Source organism: Carcharhinus amblyrhynchos, chromosome 18 (assembly GCF_965287045.1).
Source record: "Carcharhinus amblyrhynchos chromosome 18, sCarAmb.v2.hapA, whole genome shotgun sequence".
NCBI lineage: Eukaryota > Metazoa > Chordata > Chondrichthyes > Carcharhiniformes > Carcharhinidae > Carcharhinus > Carcharhinus amblyrhynchos.
The window spans coordinates 7,322,817-7,341,367 of record NC_137341.1 but is presented as its reverse complement, the minus strand read 5'-3'; the positions used below and the strand labels follow the sequence as shown (position 1 = coordinate 7,341,367).

General features: G+C 42.3%; 1 protein-coding gene across 1 annotated transcript in view; it reads right to left on the bottom strand.

The window, feature by feature from the left end:
* Positions 1 to 302: 302 nt before the first annotated feature.
* Positions 303 to 18,551, bottom strand: part of pemt (phosphatidylethanolamine N-methyltransferase) — a 107,374-nt gene continuing 89,125 nt past the window's right edge. Inside the window, exons 6-7 of the mRNA XM_080206302.1 lie at positions 9,971 to 10,045; positions 303 to 5,759 (exon numbers count right to left, since the gene is read on the bottom strand). Of these exons, the coding sequence (XP_080062428.1) occupies positions 5,705 to 5,759; positions 9,971 to 10,045 (130 nt within the window). The 3' untranslated portion in view covers positions 303 to 5,704. The remainder of the gene's footprint in view (positions 5,760 to 9,970; positions 10,046 to 18,551) is intronic.

The window sequence follows — 18,551 nt, the reverse complement described above, 5'->3', positions numbered from 1 at the left end:
GAAAAGTAGGAGAATGTGGTTGAGAAATTTATCAGCCATGTTTGAATGGTGGAGCAGACTCAAGCGCCTGATTGGTCTCATTCTGCTCCTATATCTTATAGCCTTACAGATCAAAGCTGCAATGAGCTCAGGAGGCAAGTAGTGCTGGAAGAAACTGGATTGAACAATATTGAATAGGTTCTTGGGCAGTGTGTGTCCCTTTCATCATTTTGTTCATGACTTACAGTTAGGGAGCAAATTAGCTGGAACAGAAACGTTCAATTATTTCCACTCCCATTGTGTGATTAAAAAGAGGCGGAACACAAAGAGAACCTAATTTTTAATTATACAAATCATCCAAAAAAGTTAAAACGATTAACGTTCTTGTGCAAGGTAACAAATTACAAACATTGTAATGAATAACACATCAGAAACATTTTACCGTACCCAGTGTTTTAAATTCAAAATACCGGGATGCACAGAAAATCTGCTTTTATAACATAGTTAGTAGCCTCTATTCATGTCCTTGCTCTCAAGAGTTCAACTGGTGGTCAGTCAGGGTCAAGTGTGGCTTCCTCCACTGTTCAAATAGAGGGAGGGGGTTTTTGAGGTTATTTAATATTGTAAATTCTCCCCCACTCCCCGGTGATATTTTCCCAATGTGGGGTCCGTGGGTGAGAGACTGGCAAGTTTTTTTTTCCCTTTTATGGCAGATGGAGCATTTGGTATTTGGTGTGTTTTGGGTATGCACCCAAAGTCACGGATAAATTAAATACTGATATCTGCTATAACTTGGCGTCTCTGTCCCCGTACTGAATTACAGAGGCAGTAACTTAAATGCTTGGATTTACAACGTGAAATGAATATCCCAGATAAAACACATAGCATCAGTTATTCTGGCACAAATTATCTTTAACCTTTCAAAACAAAATTCTGACTCATTTTAAAAGGCTATAGATCGAAAGATATAAAAGATACTTTTAATGGCAGAGCTTTTTTGTGATCACTGCAAGTATTTATAAGTGTGCATCAGGGACTGAAGCAACAAACACAATGGTAAGTTGCAGTATAAAGGGGATGGACACTCTGACCTCCTCATGTTTATTAGAGCAGATGCACTGAAGTTAGAGGTCATTCTGGCAATCTGCTACACTCGGCAGAAACAAACTGAGCAATTTGGAACATGAAAATAAATTTAAAGCTTTGTGTTATGTATGAAATATGATGTGATGTAACTGGCATAAAATTTGCTAATAAAGATATCTTCTACTTTCTGGAGAAGTAGAAACCTGCTCATACATTTGGGCATCTTGACTATAATCTAGTTAACTAATACAAGATATAATACAGATACAATCTGATTACCCCATGCTGCTCAAACAGATGTGCCTGTTAAAATCAGGCATCCCAAACTCTGTCCTGGAGGCCCTGGGCCTTGTCTCCAGATCAAGGCAAGGGTAGCAGTAGGTTCAGGGGGAGGGATTGTGGTGTGTATAGTGGGTGGAACCCTGGGGCAGAGGAATCCTCCTGAGGCTCGGAGGAGCAATACAGCTTCACAAAGAAACCTGCCAAACAAATAAAAAACGTGGACGTATCTCCTGTTTCTGGATCTGAATCCTGTTGGAAAATCCTTACCTCGTGGGAGCGCCACCACTGTTGTTTGTTCACGCCTCCAGCGACACTAAGACTCAGGCGCTGAAGACATGCTCAGAGCCCAGCCTGGACAGTTAAAGGACACTGCCTGCTTCAAGCTGTCAAAGAGATCAACACGCAACAAGGTGGGTAAATCGTCCACTCCAATTTACTACAACTGGCCAAGTTTCTGCCAGACGTAGTAAATCCAACCCTATCATTTTATTTGTGTTACAAATGGAAACAATTTGTGTTTTTCACTACTAAAAACAAGATTGCAACCATGTACACCAAGAACCCCTTTCACAATTTCACTGTACAGAGAAGAAGTTTTCTAACATTTTCTTAAAATATTCACCGCCTTTTAGTGAAGATGCTTACTAATCGAATGGGGGCAGTGGCGTAGTGGTATTGACACAGGGTCAATAATCGAGAGACTCAGAGTGGGTCTGAAACCCGTCGTGGTTGATGGTGGAATTTGAATTCAGAAAAAAAAATCTGGAGTTAAAAATGTAACGACCATTTTCAAATGGTGTAAAAACAAAACTCCACTTGATTCACTAATGCCCATTATGGCCTCCATGCGACTCCAGGCCCACAGCAATGTGGGTGATCTTAAATAGACTCAAGACGTTCAGTTCCATCACAAACGATAGAAAACCTATGGGACTGCAGAGGTTCAAGAAGGCAGCTCACCACAAGGGCAGCATTGCCCACATCCCATGAACAAATACACAGAAGATGCATTATGATGCACTGCCCAAGTAGATTGCTTGGTACGATGGCACGGTGGTTGGCACTGCTGCCTCACAGTGTCAAAGGTCTGGGCACAATTCCACCCTTGGGTGACTGTGTGGAGTTTACACATTCTCTGCATGGGTCTCCTCTGGGTGCTCTGGTTTCCTTCCACACTCCAAAGATGTGTAGATTAGGTGGATTGGTCATGATAAATTGCCCCTTCGGGCCCGATTGTACTATCAAGTTGCCGTCGGGCGTGAGGTGATAAATGTAATCTGTGCCTGCCTCTCATAGTGTCAGAGAGGTTGACAGCTTGGAAACAGGCCGTTTGGCCCAACTTGTCCATGCCGCCCCTTTCTTTTAGAAAGCTAATTTTTTTAGAAAGCTAACAATTTAGAAAGCTAATTTTTTTTAGTAAGCGAATCCCAATTGCCTGCATTTGGCCCATACCCCTCTATACCCATTTTACCCATGTAACTATCTAAATGCTTTTTAAAAGACAAAATTGTAGCAGCCTCTGTACTACCTCTGGCAGCTTGTTCCAGGCACTCGCCACCCTCTGTGTGAAAAAAATGCCCCTCTGGACACATTTGTATCTCTCTCCTCTCGCCTTAAACCTATGCCCTCTAGTTTTAGACTCCCCTACCTTTGGGAAAAGATATTGACTACCTAGCTGATCTGTGTCCCTCATTATTATATAGACCTCAGTAAGATCATCCCTCAGCCTCCCATGCTCCTTTCCATAATAGGGTGGCCAGAATTGCACACAGTATTCCAAGTGTGGCCTTAGCAATGTCTTGTACAACTTCAATCAAGGCATTCCAACTCCTGTATTCAATGTTCTGACTGATGAAACCATGCCAAATGCCTTCGTCACCACTCTGTCCACCTGTGACTCCACTTTCAAGGAGCTATGAACATGTACCTCTCGCTCTCTTTGTTCTGTAACTCTCCCCAACACCATATCATTAACTGAATAAGTCCTGCTGTGATTCAATCTACCAAAATGCATCACCTTGCATTTATCTAAATTAAACTCCATCTGCCATTCATCAGCCCACTGGCCCAATTGATCAAGATCCCGTTGCAATTGGACATAAATTTCTTCACTGTCCACTATACCATCAAGCTTAGTGTCATCTGCAAACTTACTAACCATGCCCCCTATATCGTCTTCCAAATCATCAATATAAATGACAAATAACAGCGGACCCAGCACTGATCCCTGAGACAAACCACTGATCACAGGCCTCCAGTTTGAAAAAACAACTCTCTACAACCACCCTCTGTCTTCCGTCAAGAAACAGTTTTGTATCCATTTAGATACCTCACCCTGAATCCTGTGAGATTTAACCTTATGCAACAAGCTAGCTGTGCGCGGTTCCCCCGAAAATGGCCACGATCAGGCGCGATGTCCATTTAAATATATTTGCATGCATTTAACTTCACTTAATGGGCCGCATGTCCAATCTTACTGGCACTTCCTCCTTTATCGCTGCATTCGCCCATTCAGAATCGGCGCAAAACAGACATGCTCCACACAAGTCCGATTCAGGTGTTCCAGTTAGTGAGGCAGTAAGAGGTGGGTCCCATGGCTCTCTGCTTGAGATCAGCAGTGGCAGGGCTGCCACTCTGCCTGAGATCGGTCTGGGTGGCGGAGGGGGTGGTCTTTAAGGGGATTAGTAATGCTGTGGGTGAGGGACAACGTCTGCGGGGGTTGGGGAGGTATTATCCGGCTTGGGAACAATGTGACCGGATAATGCCACATTTTTCTATCTTTTTTTTCTGCATATGTGCAGCTGGAGGCACTGATCCGAGCTGCATGATTTCAGATGCGTTAAGCTCCACCCACAGGATGTGCAGCACGATTCAGAATTGCTGATAATTTTGCAGACAGAGCGCGTATGGGTGTGTCTGAGAACGGGGCTGAAAGTCGGATCTGAAACACTCCCATTTCAAGTGTGTCCACCACTTTGAATCAGAATGGTAAAATAGGGTGTCCAAAGAGGTGTGGGTTAGGTGGATTGGCCACAATTAATCCTTCCGGTTACAGATATGGATCAGCGAGTGGATTGGGCCTAGGTGGGATGCTGTGCTGGAGGGTCGGTGCAGACTCGATGGGGCGAAAGGCTTCTTCGGCATTGAAGGGAGTCTATGATTTGAGCCACTAAATCTTGTCTTTACCCAGCACTATGTTGTACATGTTACTTCAGAAGGTCACTGACGGTATTCAGGAACTGGAACCCCGGGCGATTTTGCCTACCCTTGCTTAGAGACGCTGGGGCCAAGATCCTAATCCAAACCCAGATGTTATCACCTACAACAGGAGAGGCCAGGAATTGAGCTTGGAATTTTCCACATGGCATCAAAGATAATGGAAACAAATTCCACTGGATATAAAAATACATTCTTAACCATTAATATAAAATACAATTTAGTATACATTCAAGATATTATTGTTCACAATATGCTCGTTCAGCCAGGAATGCGACAATATTTTTAGATCTAGCAGGTTTGCACTATATCCAGTAGCATACAAGAGATTGCAAATAAAAGGTCAGAAATGCTAGCTGTGTAATATTTTCTATTATCGTTATTATGCTCCAATGTGAAAAAACAGAGATTTCAGCAGGTAATCTAATCTTCTTTCCGTTTTAGTTCTGCGCCGGCAAGGATTCATAATGCGATTCCCGCTGTCCCACCGCAAGGCTCACGTTTGATTAATGGGGATGACAAGTCCAATTTCTATGAAAGATTCAATTCTCAACAACTGTCAAAGAGCAATATCTACTTTTCTCTAATAAATCCGGCTTAAAATGTAACCATGATGTCATTGTGTGTGAAGGTAACACCACATTCAGAAGGAATTAATGAGATCATTGATATGGCAGCGAGAAATATTTGGGTAAACTTATCACTTGCTGAGCAAAAATGAATGACCCAGTTTGCAAGTACTGGGTTTCCTGAATGGCAATGATTTGATATTTTTGGTTTAATAACCTATCCAGGTCTTAATAGACTGATGTTAGGATGGGTTCCAATTAGATTGCCTTTACAGTGAGATCATATCAAACAGTTTGGTGCGTTTCCACGGACAATATGAATGAGTTCATCATTACCTGAATCGTACGAAATAATCTATAACTCTCATTATCTGGAATAACGTACTCATAACGTATTAAATGTCACCCCTCAACGTTTGCTGCAGAACTGTATATTTAAACCATAATTAGCAGAGCATCGTACCGTAACTAATTAATAGTTATTAAAATATTAGAACCCATTCAAATCGAAGCAAAGCAAGGAATCCGACTGAATCCAATGAGATAGCATCCTCTTATCGAGCACCAGCCATTCAGTTCTCCTTCACAGCCTTTTCTTTTTGACGATAGACTTCATCCGTGAACGGGCTGACATTTACAAGGAAGAGACAAGGATCACAAAGACTGTTAGAGCGCGGCTGTTACTTAAAATCCTGTTAAAATGCAGCTCTACTCCCATATTTTCATCAAACGACTTCCTCATGCTACACATGTTCACTACATGTTACCATGTATATATGAAAACGATGGAGAAAATTGGGGATATCCTTGAATATAGTGAAAAGATAAAATTCTACTCCATCCATAACAATAAGAAGTCTCACAACTTATTGGGTTAAAATCCAACAGGTTGAAATGAAATCACGAGCTTTCGGAACGCTGCTACTTCATCAGCTGATATCCATAACAGATTGAGCTGCTTTTATACCACTGGGGATCCATGTTCGAATCCCACCATGGCAGATGGCGGAATTTGAATTCAATAGAACACAAATATCTGGAATTAAGAATCTGCTGGTGACCATGAAACCACTGTCGATTGTTGGAAACCCATCAGGTTCACTAATGCCCTTTATGGAAGGAAATCTGGCTGACATGTGACTCCAGAGCTACAGTAATATGGTTGACTCTCAATTGCCCTCCAAGGGCAACTAAGGATGGGCAGTAAATGCTGGCCGGGCAGTAAATGCTGGCCAGCCAGTGTCGCCCACGTCCCACAAATGAATAAAAAAATTAAGATGTTTAGTTCTTTTCCCAGAAGATCTTTTTGGATTTTGTATTTGCAATATAAATCCCCATTCCAGCCATGTTGCAGCAGCCAACAAAATAATTTCAATATGGAAAATAAACAGGCATATAATTTAATCTGTTATATTGCTTTGCAACATTTTATCTCTAGCCAATTTTCTTTCCTCTTCTTTTCCTTGAGACTAGTTGCTGAATTATAGCTCCCAGAATGCGAGTTGCCATGCTGTAATTTGGCCAAACAGCCATTATTCATGTGTGCACCTAAGCTATCAATGTTGGCAGGCTGCACGCCATGGTGAGTTCAACCTGGTCCTGTCTTTGATAACTACAGATAAAAGTTTCCAGCAGGGGTTGTGGTTTAACAGGAACTCTGGCCAAATCCCCCCTCCCCAGTTCAGGCTATGCCAAAATCCAGCAAAAGTCAACGAAAAGTGAGCTTTCTGTTGTGTCCAGCTCAGTCACTGACTGAATAAATGTGTTGATGCACTGGGGCAGTTGGACAGAGCTTTTTTTAAAAAACTTTTTCTAAATGTGTACTGCTTCCTTGGTCAAAAATTACAGAGGTCATTGTGACTTACACACATTTATGATTTACTTCAATGAGCTTGTCACTGGACAAGTAATCCAGTGGCCCAAGCTAATGCTCTGGGACACTGGTTCAAATCCCACCACAACATCTTGTGGAATTTAAATTCAATTAATACGTTTGGAATTAAAAACTTGTCTAATGGTGACTACAAACCATTGTCGATTGTCGTTCGCTTGTTGGAGGAAACCTGCCATCCTTATCTGGTCTGGCCTACAAGTGATTTCAGGCTCTTTGTGGTTGACTCTTAAATTCCTCCAAAATGGCCAAGAAAGCCACTCATTTGCAGCACTGCTACAAAATCCAAAATGAATGAAACCAGATGGACCATGTGGCATTGACCTCAACAACGAAAACAACAACTACAAACCCAGCCCTGTCAACCCTGCAAAGTCCTCCTTTCTAACATCTGGGGCTTGTACCAGAATGGGGAGAGCTGTCTCACAGGCTAGGCGAGGAACAGCCTGCCTTAGTCATATTTCATGGAATCATACCTTATAGATAACATCCCAGGCACCACCATCATCATTCCTGGATATGTCCTATCCCACCAGCAGGACAGACCTAGCAGCGGTGGTGGCAGAGTGGTACACAGTCAGGTGGGAATTGCTCTGGGAGTTCTCAACATGGGCTCTGGGCCCTATGAAGTCTCAGGGCAAAACACGGGAAAGGAATCCTCCCACTGGTTTCCACTTTCCGTCCCCTTTCAGTTGATGAATGAGCATTCCCCCATGTTGAACACCACTTGGAGGAAGAAGTGAGGGTGTTAAAGGCACAGAGAATGTACTCTGGGTGGGACACTTCAATATCCATCACCATAAATGGCTCGGCACCAGCACCACTGTATGAACTGAATATCCTAAAGGCACAGCTGCTAGATTAGATCTTCAGCACGTGGTGACGGATCCAGCAAGAGCCTTTCCACAATCTACACGGCACAATTCAGGACTATGATGGCACTTGCCTGGATGAGTGCAGCTGCAACGACACTCGAGAAGCTCAACACCATTCAGGACAAAGCAGCCTGCATAATTGACATCCCATCCACCACCTTCAATATCCTCCTCTCCGCTACCGACGCACAGTAGCAGAGCATACCATCTACAAGATGCACTGCAGGAACTCATGGCAGGCTGCATGCCATGGTGAGTTCAACCTGGTCCTATCTTTGATAACTACAGATAAAAGTTTCCAGCAGGGGTTGTGGTTTAACAGGAACTCTGGCCAAATCCCCCCTCCCCAGTGCAGGCTGTGCCAAAATCCAGCGAAAGTCAACGAAAAGTGAGCTTTCTGTTGTGTCCAGCTCAGTCACTGACTGAATAAATGTGTTGATGCACTGGGGCAGTTGGACAGAGCTGTTTTTTAAACTTTTTCTAAATGTGTACTGCTTCCTTGGTCAAAAATTACAGAGGTCATTGTGACTTACACACATTTATGATTTACTTCAATGAGCTTGTCACTGGACAAGTAATCCAGTGGCCCAAGCTAATGCTCTGGGACACTGGTTCAAATCCCACCACAACACCTTGTGGAATTTAAATTCAATTAATACATTTGGAATTAAAAACTTGTCTAAGGTTTCTTAGGCAACATCTTCCAAACCCACAACCACTACTATCTCAAAAGACAAGAGCACCAGACACCTGGGAACATCACCATCTGGAGGTTCCCCTTCAAGTCACTCACCATCCTGACTTGGAAATATATCGCTGTTCCTTCACTGTCACTGGGTGAAAATCCTGGAATTCCCCCCTGAACAGCACTGTGGGTGTACCTACACCTCAGGACTGCAGCTGTTCAGGAAGACAATCACCACCACCTCTCAAAGGCAACTCGGGATAGGCAATAAATGCTGGCCTAGTCAGTGTCACCTATATCCCGTTGAGTAAAAAAATCCTCCTTGACCTTGTCCTCACCAATCTACCTGTTGCACGTGCACCCTGCATGACAGCAACGGGAGCAGCGACAAAGTCCTGTCTTCACACTGACAACACCCTTGTGTTGTGTAGTGCTACCACCATGATAAATAGGATCGACTTTGAATAAATCTAGCAACTCAAGAATGGGTGCAGTGGGCCATCAGCAGCAGCAGAGTTGTACTCAACCACAATCTGTAACCTCATGGCCCGAAAGATCTCCCACTCTGCCATTACCACCAATGCAGGGGATCATCTGTGGTTCAATGGAGAGTGCCGGAGGGCATGTCAGAAGCAGCACCAGGCATACCTAAAAATGAGGTGTCAATCTGGTGAAGATACAACATTGGACTATTTACATGCCAAACAGTGAAAGCAGCATGCAAGAGACAGAGCTAAATGATCCCACAGCCAAGGGATCAGATCTAAGTTCTGCAGTTCCTCTACATACAGTCATGCATGGTGTTGGATGATTCCACAGCTCACTGGAAGAAGAGGCTCATCCTCTCCTTCCATGATGTCTCATCCTCAATGATGGAAGAGCCCAGCATCTCAGTGCAAAAGATAAGGATGAAGAATTTGCAGCCATCTTTGGCCAGAAGTGCTGACTGAATGATCCAAGTTGGCCTCCTCCAGAGGCCCCCAGCATCACAGATGTCACTCATCAGTCAATGTCATTCACTTCAAATAATATGAAAAAATGGCTGAAGATAATGGATACTGCAAAGGCTATGGACCTTGACAACATTCCAGCAATAGTATGGAAGACTTGTGCTCCATAACTTGCCATTCCCCAAGCTAAGCTGTTCCAGTAAAGCTATAACACCGTCAACTACTCGGCAACGTGGAAAATTGCCCAGGTATGTCCTGCGTGCAAACAGCAGGACTAATCCAACCCAACCAATTACTACCCAATCAGTCTATTCATGATAATCGGAAAGGTGGTGGAAGGGGTTATTGACAGTGCTATCAAGCAGAACTTACTCAGCAATAACCTGCTCATAGCCCAACTATGGAGATAAAACCAAAGCTTACAACATAATACTCACCTTTCAATCAGAATTGCAACCTTGTACACAGCTGCTACCCAAGCAGTGAGGACCAGACCTGTGGGACTAGCGTTCCTTTTGATTTATACCAGCAGAAGGGAAAAAGGTAAAACAAGGAAGATATTATTGTCACATTAGTCACAGGCTTCTGAAATTATTCACTGAACAATACTACAAAAGCAAAATATTGCAGATTGCAGAAATCTGTAATAACTAGAGAAAACATTGTGAATAGACAGCAGGTCAGACAGCATTCATGGACACCGAAAAATAATTAATGTTTCACAGCACCAGGGACCCCAGGTTCAATGCTGGACTTGGGTGAATGCCTGTGTGGAGTTTTCACATTCTTCCCGTGTCTGCGTGGGTTTCCTCCGGGTGCTCCAGTTTCCTCCCACAGTCCAAAGACGTGCAGGTTAGGTGGATTGGCCATGCTCGATTTTCCCTTAGTGTCGGGGGGATTAATGGAGTAAATACGTGGGGTTACAGGGATAGGGCTTGGGCGGGATTGTCGTCAGTGCAGACTCAATGGGCCGAGTGGCTTCCTTCTGCGCTGTAGGGATTCTATTTTTGGCTGTGATTTGATATTTTGAAGAAAGGTAACAGACCTAAAAGGTTAACTCTGTTTCTCCTTCCACTGCTGCTGTCAGATTTGCTGAGCATTTCTAGCATTTCCTGTTTTCATTCTGAAGTAAGAAATCTCACAACACCAGGTTCAAGTCCAACAGGTTTATTTGATATCACGGGCTTTCGGAGCACTGCCCCTCATCAGGACCAAATAAACCTGTTGGACTTTAACTTGTCACTGTGAGACTTCTTACTGTGCCCACCTCGGTCTAACCCCAACATCTCCGCCGCATCCTCAAGACCACAATTTATCCAGCCATCATTAAACAGTTGCAGCATCAGTTTCTAAACTTTGGTAAACGACAGGGTAAAATCATTGGCTACTACCAGGGAAATGTTATTCAGGAAGCAAATCAATTTCTCAAATTCATGGGCAACTTCTTCAGTTTAGATACACTGCCATGGTTACAACTTTGGCTATAAATGTGTAGGTTAGAGGGATTAGTGGGTATAATATGTAGGGATGTGGGGGTAGGGCCTAGGTGGATTGCGTTCGGTGCAGACTCGATGGGCCGAAGGGCCTCTTTCTGCACTGTGGGGTTCAGTGATTCAATGAAAAATAAACTTACAAATTGTTCAGAATTATTAATTCCATTAGGCACTGTACATTCCGACATCCCTGTCCGCTTAATTCACTTCAGTCACCATTTTGCAAGCAGAGCCAAAGTCTCACTTGTTACGAACACAATTTTATCTCACCTGCCAATAATTTCACTTCCTTCTTTCCCCAAACCAATGGTTTTGATTGCCCTCGCCCAGGTAGGCAATTGTTGCAGATGGTGCAAACTAATTCAATAATTACACATCACAAAATATATAACTAGTAAAACTAGCCAACCAGCAGCGATTTAAAAAGCTCAAACAGCCCGGAGCCTAGGTCAATAAAAGCACGGTTGTGCTAATTCATTCCACGAGGGCCAGAACATTTTATGCTTCATTTCAAATAAATTATTTGCCCTGAAGGTTAAAAAAAACATAAATATACATAAAATGGTTGTAACTTAAAACCGCACTGGCATGCCTTATACAGCGATGTATTACAACACAACTGAACTTCACTTCAAAAGGAATGTGGAAGAGCGATCTTGGTTGGTAGGGGGAAGCTGAGGGACTGATTTATGTTGCCATTTTACAGAATGAAGCAATTATAAACTACTTGGTTTATTAGAGATATTAAGGTCGCAGTTGTCAAGTAAAATTGCCAGAAGATAAAGGATACGGGAATAAGATTGTAAGGGACCCACGATCCAAGGAGAGGACTTCAGATGAATGACTCATTAAGGACAAGTTGTAAAGAACGTAGGTTGTCCTGGATAAATGTATTTCACCGGTCCCTCGAGCTTTCTGTGGTGGATGTAACACTGACACTATAAATAATAAAACTAAAATAATCACCAGAGATGAGCAAATAGACTGGCAGAGCAGTTTAGAAACAGAAATTTTGGCACAGGAGACCAGTAAGCCCTTTTCCGAACATGAAGTATATGGTCTTACTGGAACTCATCTAAGCTCATTTTTTATTAGCTTAATATATGCCATCATACTAAATTGGCAGAAATGTTTTCTCACAAGGAGTGTTGAAGGAAAATTTTCAGCTTTATAAGGGAAGGAATTGGACAGGTGTGTGTCCGATATAGAAAGACAGAGATTTAGGTTGTGCGAGGGAGACAACGTGAAGAAAGAGGGAGCTCGGCCTTTTGGCTAAGGTCAAGTGTAGTATGGACATGCTGTGCTTGATTGAAGTCACTAGGTTACATTTCAGCTTCATTTGAAGCAATTTTTAAAAGGCATCTCGGTCTTTTGGCTAAGATGCAAATGAGATCAAACCTTGGAGGAGGAGCTATGCCGACTCCAATCAGCTTGGATCATGTAGATCAAGCCCAAGACAGGAGGTGAGAGCCCTGTCTTGTCAGCTTGGATCGGGAATGTCTCAACTTGTTGAGACTCTGAATTGGACTTGATTGGATTGAATTGGAATAAAAACAAAAAGACTTCAAGAGAGCTCGAAAATACAGGTCATAGTGCAAGAAGGAAAATATACAAAGTGAGTGGAGGCAGTCAATGCTGTGACTCTGGGTCCAAGAATTGCCCTGAAGAGCTCCTGCTGAAATCTTCTCAACTCACCAAAGTGTCAAGTCATCCTGCCTTCATGATGTTCAAGTTACAACCAGATAGGTGCGCCGCTACGTTCCCGAATCAAAGATTTGATATGGGTAGCATTCTACAAGAAGGGCATCTCTTGCCTCATCATTCCCAGTTTTCCCACCTCATGATGTTCTATGGTTTCTGCTCTGAAATTCCTTCCATTGTATGAATTAATAAGGGGTGTTCAGGTTGCTGCTTCATTTAGTAAGGTGCCATGATGCTAGTTGGTGAACCAAGTGTGGGAGTGAGCAATGTGGGCTGCTGGACTGCCTGACAGATTTTTTTTTTCCTTGAAAGGCATCTGTGAGGGATATTGAATTTAAGAGGACATCCTGTGATTTGTGAATCAGAAGTTATGACAAGCAATAACAGGGAGCTTTCAACAAAATCGACACATACGCAAACACATATTTGCCCAACCAACTCCAATCGGAACTTGAAAAATCATCTCCAACATCTTCATTTCCTACTGTCTCCCTGATAAAGAATTTCCCCATGTTGATTACGGGACCTGTGATACGTCTTTATTTCGGTTGCTTATTTCCTTCTCCTTTGCAAGGAACATCATGATGGAGAAAGTCTTCAGACTAATTCAGAATTTCCTTTCACTCAGATGTTTGCAGATAGTCTGCTATGATGATGCTTTCAGTAAGTTGTGGAGTTTGACTTGGAGCTGGTGTACTTGCAGATAACAGTCTTTGTCTCTTCTGACCTGGGCACACAGCACATAGTGAACTGAATCTCCCAGGCACCTATTATAGTGGAACAAGCGGCACGCTTCACCTGCAATACACGATAATATTATTCACATTGGAGTTCATGATGATCATGGCTTTGAAAGTGGTGCTCTGTCCATGTGAACATGCTTCATCACTTTGTACATGTAGAAACTCTCCTTCCTTGGCCTTCTCTGCTTCATTCCAGAATATATTGTGATTTTACTCATTGTTTCCTTGATGCCTTTCTTGGGAATGGCATCCTTCTCCGCTTCGTTCAAACTCAACTTGTATCGTGATTTCAAGTGCACGCAATAAACAACAATCTCAACGTTTCATTTCCATACCACAGGAACAGTGATTTGGGAGAGTGGAATAGTCAAAGGAAGTTGTGAGGATGTGTGTAGAAGGGGGCAAGCATTTCCTGAGGTTCTGCTATGCTTAATGACTGCCGTGGATGATGTGGAAATGAGCCAGGCTTCCAATAGTATTTCAGCGTGAACTCTTGCTTACTCACCTTGAACAATCTGGGAAGGTCAGTCAAATGTTTACTGCACAATAGCCATTGGTGGCTGGGTGAGACAAGAGTGACCACCTGAACCCCCCCCTCCTTTCAATACGCTTGACCTCCTATTTCTGGGGCTTCCTTTCCTTGCTGTACCGTTATCTGTATCAACATCACCTCCATTGTAGCTTCAAAGTATTTTTTTTTCAGGGGCGGAGGGATGTACAATTTAGCTAACACGGATCTTTGTTGCCCCTCCCTTCTGCCACCAGAATCGTAACCTGCCCTCTCGCTCCAGCCCATTCTCTCCATCAAATTAAATGACTTTGTCTCTAACTCTTTTCAGCAGGAGTAACATATGAACCACTTGAGACAGACTGCTATTCACTCATGTGTGAAGAATACCAGGGCTATGTTCTTACAGCCTCACCGCAGCATATCTCCCCTCCCCAGTTAATGCGGCAAGCCTCTTAAATCTCCATTCAGTTCGGCAGCACCGTAATATTCATATTACGGCAGGAGAGGCCGCAAAATCCTGGCCCAGGAGTCGGAGTGTCTATTATAAACTCACTCTGAATAGTAATCCTTCCTCCAAAAAAATACAAGTGCAATCAGATAGGTAGGGCTTTCAAAGTGATAGGTCACAGTTCTGTGATTGTACCTGGCTTTGTTTATAGATTAAAAACTACTTGTTAGTGATCTGCTATGGTCACGGTTTTGAGGCACAGGATGGGCTAAAAACTGATAAAGGGAGGTATTAGAAAGGGTGTCTGTACTTAAATTGAATAAACCACCAGGTCCAAATAGGATGCGTCCAAGTGTACTAACAGAAATAAAGGTGGAATTTGCAGAGGCATTGATGATAATCTTCCAATCTTCCTTAGGTACAAGAGTGTTGCCAGAGGAGCAGAGAACTGTAAATGTTACATCCTTGTTCAAAAATGGGTGTAAGGATAAGTCCAGCACCCACAGTTTAACATCAGTGGTGGGAAAGCTGTGAGGAGAACAATCCAGGACAAAATTAACAGCTACAATACTTGGACAAATGCCAATTAATTAAGGGAAACCAGAGCAGAATTGTTAGAGACAAATTAAGTTTAACTAATTTGATTGAGTTTTATGATAAACTAAGTGAGAAGATTGATGAGGGCCATGTGGTTGATGTGGTATACATGAAATCCCCAAAGGTAATTGTTGAAGTGCCACATAACGAGCAGCGTTGAAGACCAAGCAATAAAATAATCAGATATATCACGGATACAAAACTGGACGAATGACAGGAAACTGAGTAGAGGTAGTTATTTTTCAGACGAATGGAAGAAGTATTATCGAGGGGGGTTCTCCATGAGTCAATATTATGCTTTTCGTGATCTATATTAGTGACGTAGACTTTGTGTGCCAGGTAGAAGTACAAAGTTTTCATGACAAAAAAGGTATTGTATTGGTCTTAGAATCCCTACAGTGAACAGGCAATTTGGCCCATCAAGTCTTTACAGCGTATCTTACCCCAGACCTCTCTCCTGTCCTATCCCCACATATTTCCAACAGCATATCCATCTAATTGACACATCTTGGGACACTAATTTAGCATGCCCAATTCACCTAACCTGCACATCTTTGGACTGCGGGGAAAAAACCGGAGCACCCGAAGGAAACTCCCACAGACGTGAGGCAAACATGCAAACTCCACAAAGTCACCCACTGGTGATCTGCGATGTGGCTAGTGATAGACTCCAAGAGCTAGAATAATGCTTGAAGATACAAAGCTGGATTGGAATGTGAGCTGTGAAGATGACAATAACGAGGCCATTGTGAAGTGGCCAAAAGGGCAATTGGCTCATTTTTCAAATGGCAATGGCTCATTCTCTGCTAACAGTTGCAGCATCTATTGTCTTATTACTAACTTAATTTCAGCTCGGAGCGGCAGATATTTCCGAGCTGTCTGGTTTTGTAATGGTAAACATCATATACGCAGAGGGGACACTGTGGTGCCAGCTAATTGATTTTTGCATCTTGGGTATTACTGGCTTTGGAATAGCATCCATTGAAGCAAGAACGTTATTTCAGTAAAAAAAATCTAGCATCTTGCAGATGAATTTAAATTGTATCTCTTTGGAAATGCAATAAAAATATTTTTAAAACCATTAAACAATAATTGGAATGGAGGATAGTGCAAAAATATACTATCACATGTTTAAGTCAGGTAATTATTTAACCAAATATGCATCTAAATCGAAAAGACTGATCGAGATTCTTTTATCAAGTATGAACCTCATCGTTTTTGAACACTCAGTAATTACAAATGTACAATAAGATTTACAACGTCCCATGCAAGGACATTAATTTCACTTCAAATACTTAAAGGTCTTAATAAGTGATTTTGTACAAAATTTTAAATTATATGATCATGCATTTATTGTGGCTATTACAGAAAGACCCATTAACTCTAGGAGCAGATCTGCATGTTTCATGAGGCACTAAAGTCTGAAATTGTCAATTACTGTAGATAATGCACAAAATTAAAATTTTAATTTGATCAGTGCATCAGACTGGAATACTATTAGTTTGTTCAGTTATAATTTCATTATTTTCAGAGAGGAGAACTGAAAGTACTGCACAGCAAAGTAGCACGTAAGTACTAGAGATCACGGCACGCCAGGCAGAATCAAAACATATTCCAGCAATTATGAGATAGCATTAACAGCATTGTGGCAGTCTTGTGGCACAGTGGGTAGTGTCCCTGCCTCTAAGCCAGCAGCTCTGGGTTCAAGTGCTACCCCAGGACTGCATGGCCAAGGAAGGCACATTCATAAATGCGCCCAACCCGCAAATCCTTCTAACACACCAACGCAGATAGTAAGAACAGGAGACGCTTCTAGTCAGTCACACTTGATGTGGAGCAGTATCCCTCAAGACATACAAGTCTTTGGCAATGGAACAGCGGTTGGTTCCAGAAATAACTAGCTATGAAAACAGACGAAAGTCTGTCTTAGATGCCGGAAGAGAATAAAATTAACAGCGTTAACCAAACTTGGTGAGCTAAACTAGAATTGGTTAAAGACAACGCTATAACAACTTGGCGTAAAATTTCTGTTAAAGTAAGTTAAAAGGTTTTGCCCACTATATTTGTGGCAGAATGTAAAATGTACATGAGCAAACAAACACTTTTCTTCACCAGTATCTGATATGAGCTGAATTGACTCGATAAATTAAATATGGAAAAGTTAACTTGACTAGAACTGGTGCGTTACACTTACTCTTTTCAGTCTATAACTGATCTGCTAAATCCTAAAGATGTGCTGGAGACTTTATAACATTTTCTAAACAGGATCTTGTGTTACCTGGAACTGAATGTCAAGATTCTAAAATGACTATTAAGCTTGAAACTATAAACAGTGCATTCCATTTTCATTATTTTACAAAACCACAAAATTTTACCACACGGTAGTTGGCCATTTGACCCATCAAACCTGGGATAGCTTTCTGATAGAATCCATTTAGTCACATTAGCCTGCCCTTTCGTCGTACATGTCTCTTTTGTTTATAAACACTTATCCGCTTAAACATTGTAGATGTACGAGTGGTGCTTCCACCACTTTTCGAATACGACATTCTACATGTAACTCAAAGCTCAGTTTTCATTCTTCTGATGATTTATCTTAAATTTGTGCCCTCAAGTTACCAACATGCCAACCACTAAGAATTAAATATTCTTACAAAAGAAACTCACTTTTAATGCTAACTATCTCTGTTCTATTCAAACCAGCCTCATTTTTTTCATATCTCTTCACCTAACTAAAGTCTCTCATTCTTCATATCTTCTTGCTGAATCTCTTCTGTATCCAGTTCACGCTTTGACATTCTCCTAAATTAAAGTGTTGAATACTGGACATTGTATTAAAATTCTGAGTGGATCAATCATTGCTCCTGTTATTTTTGTGCTCCATGCTCCTATTTATAAAACTTTCTTTTTAAACACAGTTATCAACTTGTTCTCTCACTTTTGGAACTTGGTACATGTGAACAATTGCGACTCTTTACATTCTATCATTACTCTGTTTTATCACTTTACAATTCTCTTACGAAATCTGACCTGACATCAATTTACACAATCTACTAACTCTTGAATATGTTATGCATATATGAATATATTACCCTGGTCTTTATTTGTGTGTCATCTATTATGTCCCCCAGCGCAGATATAATGCCCTCCTTCCCCTCACCCTGGGATCAGACTGAGGAGTTTGGGGGGGGGGCATGGAAACTCCACCCGACTCAATTAGGGCAGGGGTACCTTGATGTCAGCCGCCTTGGCTGGCTAGGCCAAGCAAGACCCTTATGTTGTCATTAAGGGGAACCTAGGGGCATCATTCTGTTGCCGCTGAAGGGCTGCTATCCTGTTTGGAGACCCTATGCCCCATGAATAGCTCTGCTGGTGGCAAGAGTCGCCCCAGTGGAAAGAACCATCCCGCCCTACATACCAGCACCTCCTTACTTGGCCTGTCCGGCTGATCCTGGCAAGTTCCTCCATAGCCTTTCCTCTTTCTGGCCCTCCAGCAGTACCACCAGGGGCACTACTGGTACAGAG